Consider the following 7,180-nt stretch of genomic DNA (forward strand, 5'->3'; position numbering starts at 1 on the left):
GTCATCAGCTCACTTGGTAACTCCTGCTCCTTGAAAATGTCATGTCAGTCATGGACCTTTCCACAGGCAGATCCATGTCCTTCATTCTCACAGGCCTGAAAATGTCTGTTGGTACAAAATTGATCTGTGTCACATTTGCTGAGAAAGTTTCTCACCTGCCAAGCTCCTGGCAGGTGCTCAAATGTGATTATTTTATTACCAAAGCCTCTCTAGAGGTCTTTGTTTCAAAGAACTAATAACAAGTCTTGACAATAGGTGTTCCAAGGAACAGGCTCTGCTGGTCCTATGGCCAGCCCTGTCCCAAGTGTTTCCATTTTAAAGGACCCAGAGCTCACCCCATAGAGTGCTGACAGCTCTGGGAAAGAAAACCCCAAACAAGGAGCCCAGAGTCAGGTTAAAGAACAGTGGCCAACCCTCAATATTCCATCAGGCTCAGCCTCACATCCATTACCTTCTGTAATGAAATCAGATCAATATTAATGAAATGACAGGAGTGAAGTTGTGCTCTCAGTTCACAGTTTACTTACAAATCCAATAGAAGCTGCAAAATGCTCATTATCCATGCTTATTAGGGAGGGAAAACCATTAGTTACTGCTACTTGGGATGGCACAAAGCCTCACAACGTTCAGATGAACCTCTCCTTCCTCCAGCAAGACCACCAAGCCATAACTGGCCTGGGCCTGAGCCCAGGATCCTCCTGGATGCTGGTTCCAGGGTCCCACACTCCCAGTCCTTGTCACATTCCCCATTCCAGGGGCCCATGGCCAGCAGAGGATTGAGAACGGCGTGAGAAGGGCTTGGCTAAAGGCACAGCAGCCACCAAGGTCACACTGACCCCATGGGGGGTGTGGAAGAAGGGGAGACATCACCTGGAACAGACCAACCCAGTGGCACCAGCAGAAGGAAATGCCAGCAGGTCACTGGGAGCACTCCATGGACACTTCCCACGGGGGTGGCCCCGTGCCAGCAGGACACCAGGGAGCACCACCTGAAGTTATTCCTGCTGCTCTCCTCCACCAGCACCTCGTTCCCTGCAGAACCTGCCAGCTGCCCTCACCCAGGAGTGCTCTGAGGAGATACCAAACTGCAGATGAGGAAGACTGGCTCATCCTCAGGCATCGTGAATCTTTCTGTCCTTCCACGAAGACAAAACAGGGCATCTGTCCTTGCTGAGAGGAAAGGAATTCGGGGAGTGTCCCTGAGGAGTGAAAGAGCAAAGGCTGTAAAGAGGAGAACGAGGCTGAGCAATTGTGGAAGACAAGCACTACCTGGCCAGGTGATTTTGGAAGAGAGAATATTAAAGGTTTTTGAGCAGCCCAACAGCACTGTGGGAGCACAGGTAGCACAAAGGGCCTTATGCCAGGACAGGATATCAGGTTCCTCTCTTGGCAAGACTGAGCTCTCTGTTTTGAGAAGTGGCCTTAAATTATAAATTCCATCAGAAGCTCGAATCCAGAGGAGTCTCAATCAGGACAATACAGTTATTCAGTCTGGATAATTCTATATTAAACCATTTAATGTCCATCACTGAACTATAATTTTCTTTTAACAGGGTTAAAAAGAAAATTATTTTATTTCCTTTAAACCCTCTTAGGAGAGTTTAAACTTACCTGAGCTGAGAACAGCACCAGGGAGCTCTAACTATATCCTGGCATCCTCTGCTCTCCCCAAGCTGCCTTCCTGTGCAAACATATGGCACTGGCCCCTATACATCTGATACCCTGGACATACCAAATGTAGCATTTCCAGATACTTTTAAAGTCTATTTGCTGTCATTTTTTGACCTTGGAGGTCTCAGCTTTTTCTTTCAGAAGTGCAGGGCTGGGAGATCTCAATGCTCCAGCTGTGAATAGCCACAAAAATATAGAAGGAGATGTTTCACATCAGGATGTTTTTGATGTTGTTGCACAGGTATTTATTAGCAAGAAATGCTCACTGTTTTTAGGCTCCAGCCAGCAATAATCCCTGATTTCAGACATCTGTATGTCCATGGCACTTCCACTCTTTCCTCCAGAGTTGTCCCACCACGAGGCATTAACGTGAGGAGCTTGGATCCCATGGGGCAGGTGGGAGAGATGCAGATGGTGAATGTCAAATGGGCAAGAGAGAGGCAGGAGAAATATCACAAAGGACAAGGAGGGACAGGTGTGGTGGCAGAGCCAAAGAAGAGATAAATAGCCCAGAAGAGGAAGAGCTGAGCAGGAAACAGCAAATTCTTACCGCCTGTGGCTGAAAGCCTTGGTGTTATTTGAGGCAGATAAACCCAGAGTTCAGGACACCAGCTGCTCTTGTAGAAAACTGAAAGATTATTCAAAATTAATTCAGTGTTAAAGAAATAATATGCCACTGTTTTGGCAGCGTGGGCCTTTCAGAAGGGTCACCTGACAAAGAGGAGGCCTTGAAAAAAATAGTTTTATTCTCATGTCATCACCCTGTAGGCATTTCCCCTGGGTCCATCCCACAGCTCCTTTACCATCCTCCCACCCCGGCTGTCTACAGTGAGATTTATGCAACCAATCCCTCAGTGCTTCACTCCAAAGCATAGTGTAATTTTTTTTTTTTTTTTTTTTTTTGCTATTCAGACAAGTTCATCAGAAGAACTCTAGGTTTAAAACACGGTGGAAATGATTCATAAAAAAAAAAAGAATATCCACTGGGTTTTTGGGGTTTGTTTTTTTTTCCCTTCGGTCGTGAGCGCCATGGAAGCAAAGCGGTGCTGGATGCGCAGGCAACTTTCGAAAGTCTCCAAAAAAAAAAGTCTGTAGCACCAGCTCAGCTGGAGAGGGCAAGGCACAGACGGCAGCCAAGGTCACTGTGACAACGGGGAACATGCTTTATATGCTGAGCAGCACAGGCTGGGAGGCGGCAGACAACAAGGGCTTGACGCATTTGAAGTGTCGCTCAAAGTTGAGCCAAGGTTTCTCCTTGTGGAGGTACCTGACAGCTGCAATCAGCTGCCTATTTCATGTCAGCATCGATTCCAACTCCGGGTCTTGCAATTCTTCCTGTAATTTATTCAGTTCATAGTGATTCACCACATTAAAAAAAAAAAAACACGGGTGGGGAAAAGTCCCCTCTGATAAAGCACCATGGTTACGGGTCGAAGATCCAGCCTTGCTGCACTGGCACCAGTGGGAGTCTCATTCCTGTCTTCAGGCAAAGCCTTGCCCACTAGGAAATTCCAAAGCTAAAGGTCTCAGCTCTGTCCTCATTTACCTCTGCTGACATCCAGACTGACATTTTGCTTTAACATTGCTTCCTGAGCTACCAGTTTTTCTGCTTCTGAGATAAGGGGGAGGATAAAAGTAAACGCAGTCCCATGTGCAGAATGGCAGCCCGTGAAAACTAAGGGGTGGAAAAGGGAAGCAAAATAAGCTGACAGTTTATAATACATTTTTTTGTTGTTGTTGTTTCCTCCAGTGCACAGGTGAATCGAAAGGTTTCTTATATAAATTTCAGTGGGATTAGTTATGAAACGTGCTTTCTGTCACTCTTTTAAATTGCATCCTTCAATAAATGCTTCATCTCCTACAGCTAATCCTGGATTTATGCAAAAAACTCCCCAAACCACCCCCCCTTCCCAAAAGCCAACCCTGTCCCACACTGCTAAACATGTGAAATGAAGTCTTTCAGACTGTGTGTGCACCCAAATAGCCTTTCACTTACTGTGCATACCCTATTCCCCCCTAGAAGAGAGGGGGATTGCTCTCAGATCAGGTTCAGATCATTTTACACAGAGATATTTTAGGATAAAGATATGTGATTTTAACAGCAAAAACGCATATTTTTTTTAATTGCCTTAAAATTAAGTTGTCTCTTGTCTCCCATGGTCCAAAGCCTGAGGTACTGACCCTGACATGCAAGAAAGGGGCAGCAATCCCTCCGAGCCAAATAACTCTGGTTTTCCTGTAAAAATCTTTTTATTCATGAGGGACTCTCCTGCAAGAAGTCCTATAAAGTCAGTAGGAAAAGGGCAAGCCCAGAGGCTCCAATGGAAGAGAAGGATGGTGAGGTGGGACTCAGAGGGGAGAGAACTGAGAGGAGAAAGGGGAACGGGGGGAGGAATAAATTATTTTAATAATTAGGCAAAACCGCAGAATTACACAAGTGTGGGGAGGGACCCCAGAGGGCTCTGGTCCAGCCCTGAGCTCCCAGAATGTCCAGGCTGGATCAGGCTGCTTCATTCCTTGTCCAGGTAGATTTGAACACGTCCAAGGATGGAAACCCCAATACCTCTCCTGGCCTCCACCCCACTGTTTGAACACCCTCAGGGTGAAAAGACCCTCAGTCTTTGGCCTCCCAGTCCTGTTCAGCCAAGTTAAGAAGGCAAAGCACTCCCAGGTGCTCCCTGGGAGCTTATTTTGTGCTTGTTTTCTCTCCTGCCCTTTACACAACCCATTTTATGATTCCTTTTAGGTTCTGCTCTTTTATGCAGCAGCTCTGTAACTGCATTTCCAATTATAAAACCTTTAAATTTGATTTAAACCTGATAATTAAGCTGCGATTTAGCAAATTAACCCTATTGAAGCCCAGAGGTGTGAGACATGCTCTTTAGAACCTTAAATGTTTGGTGTTTAATTGCATCCAACACTGAGAAAGGTGCAGGGAGGAGGAGAAGTGACTCTGTAGCTAATTCAGGCCTCTGGTGCTGACAGGACAGGACCTCATGCACAGATCTCACACATCCCATCCAGAGCAGGGTTTGCTGCTGTCTCCCACCACAAGAATTTACCAGATGCACAAAAAGACTCAGCTGGTCCCTGGCATCACTACAAAAGCTTGTCATGTCCTTTGGCTGTTAGAAATCCTGCCCCATGATCTGCACAGCAGTTGTCTTTGTGTTCCCCTTAGAGGTCAGGGCATTTCTAGCTCCATTCCCTACCTGTCAAGACAATTCCAGGCCATGGGAGTGGAACATCTTCCTCTCTTGCCTTCCTCATTATTGACAAACTAAGCAAAATTTAGCCATCCCCTAATTCCCTGGGTTCCCAAGGGACTGAAGCTTGAGGGCCCACAGAAGGAAGACAGATCTTCACACTGGGCAGGATGGGCAGGGAGAGGTGCTCTGGCCACCTGCAGCCAGAGTTTTTGTGTTCCCACAGTCATTATCGCAGTAGCTTTCATCCCTTCCTGTCCTTCCCCAGCACCAAATTCGTGGTTCTCACAGAGCTGTGTGACTTTTGGGAAGGAGAACGTGGATGTCCCAATGGTTCTCACACTGAGGATAGCTGAGATGTGCTCACTTGGCAGCAGGGAGGAGCTGGTCCTGAATCCATGTGCCTTATTCTCAAACAAGTGCTTTGCTCTTGGTCATGAGAAGTAGAAGGGTTTAAGCAGACACAAGAGGCAAATCAGCCTGTGGGGAAATGCAGTTACGGGAAACAGGCTTAAAATTGTCCCAAAACAGGCCTAAAATTTTCTTATGAGCCTTTAGCCCAGTCCAGAGGCAAAAGTGTGTGTTTGTCTTTCTTTAGGGCTTCACAACACCCAGCTCTAAGTGTCACTAGCCCGCAGAGGAACAGGAGTGACCATAATGCTCAGAAAATACCCCCATTCGCTACGTCAAGCTCTTCCAGCGACACATCAAGCAGCTCTTCACTTTCATCAGAACCAACCAGCCAGATCTCCATGGTTCAGGATCAAACCCTGCTGGACATCACCTCCATCACTAGATTGGCCCCAGGGGAATCACCAAACCCTCAACCACTTGAGCAAAGAGATACAAATTTAGCAATATCGTGTTCCAGCCCACTGGGAGCAAGGACTATTCCAGCATCTTGCCCAGCCAGCCTCAGGCTCAATCTAACACCCAGCTCAGCCAAGCCACAGCAATACTCTGACTCCTCTCCAGTCAGCCCAGGGATCAATGCAGCTTCCTTCTCCACCTTCTGTCCTCACACAGCACAAAACCTACAAGCTTCGGCTTCAGATCACACACTGACCCCAACCAGGACAAGCACAAGGCCTCCAGCAACAGTGACTCCTGAAGAGAGTTCCCAGGCTCCTGGCTATTCTAAAACTGAATTAAAGAATACAGGAAAGGGGTTTGAATCAGATCTGGAGGATCCTGATCATGAGAGGTATGTATCCAGACCACACAGGTGTCTAAGTCCTCAAACAGCTCACGTTGGTATAGAACCATTAAGAGCCCCCCCATAAGGAAAGTTAAATATCCTTTATGGTTCAGATGTTACCAGTGTTTTTTTGTTGTTTTTTTTTTCCAGTAACCACCCCATGCTTTCATTAAACCCTGTTCCCCAGGAAGAAAAATGCCCTATTTCCATACACCCATTTAGCTCTCCAGACCTCATGACAAACCCAGGCCAGGTCATCAACCTCAGCTCCTCCAGCAGGGCAGAATTTTCAGGTGCCTCCTTTCCTTCCATTCCCTTGTAGCAGCAGAGAGAAGCTCTGCTGTCCCCTGGAGCCTGAGAGAGCAGAGCAGGGCTGGGATGTCCCTCCCAAACCTCAGCTGGGCTGATCCCACTGCCCTGAGCCTCTGAACTCCACCCTGTGTCTCTGCCACTTCTTTCCTTGGCAGGAGATTTGTAACCACACAGGAATTCCAAGCCATGGAGAAAGAGCTAGAGGATGTAAAGGAAGACCTGAAATGCCTGAAGTGGAAGGTGAGACACATCGGGGAGACGGTGCAGCCCCTGGCCGAGGACAGCAAGAGGTACAATGGCTACACCCTGACGGAGCTCAAGGCCATGGTGCAGTTTGAGGATGACCCTTACAAAGCTGCCCACAAGATCCTCACTGCCCTCTTCAGTGATGTCTACTGGCCACAGCACCCAGCCACAGAGCAGCCCTGCAACTCCCGCTCCCTGCCCAAGCCCAGGATAGACCCAGAGCTGTACATGGTCTACTGTGACATCCTGAAAAGCATATTCCCTGGAATCAGCAGCCAGACCTGGAGGGAAGAGACGCAACACGTGCAGAAAGGCACCCAGAAGGCAGTGCAGTGACAGCAGAGCCCACAGGGGTTGTGCAGAGTGAGAGGTTCTGTGGTGACTTTAGAGGACTGGACTGTGGTGGGTCCTGTCGGTTGGGTCTGTCCCTTTTAGGTATGGATTGTCTGTGAAGGTGTTGGTGAGCTCTGAGCCCTCATGCCACCTGCCCAGTGACACAGAGTGGGAGGGCATCCTGCACTCTTCCCACATTTTAGAAAACAATTGC

At 47.8% G+C, this 7,180-nt stretch overlaps 1 protein-coding gene across 1 annotated transcript in view; it reads left to right on the plus strand.

Moving 5' to 3' along the window:
• GSG1L (GSG1 like) overlaps positions 1-6,302 on the plus strand; it is a 53,254-nt gene extending 46,952 nt beyond the window's left edge. The window contains exon 7 of the mRNA XM_083872804.1: positions 5,476-6,302. Coding sequence (XP_083728930.1) covers positions 5,476-5,498 — 23 coding nt within the window. The 3' untranslated portion in view covers positions 5,499-6,302. The remainder of the gene's footprint in view (positions 1-5,475) is intronic.
• The last annotated feature ends 878 nt before the right edge of the window (positions 6,303-7,180 follow it).

The sequence above is a fragment of the Zosterops lateralis genome, assembly GCF_965231275.1.
Source record: "Zosterops lateralis genome assembly, chromosome: 15".
NCBI classification, from domain to species: Eukaryota; Metazoa; Chordata; class Aves; order Passeriformes; family Zosteropidae; genus Zosterops; species Zosterops lateralis.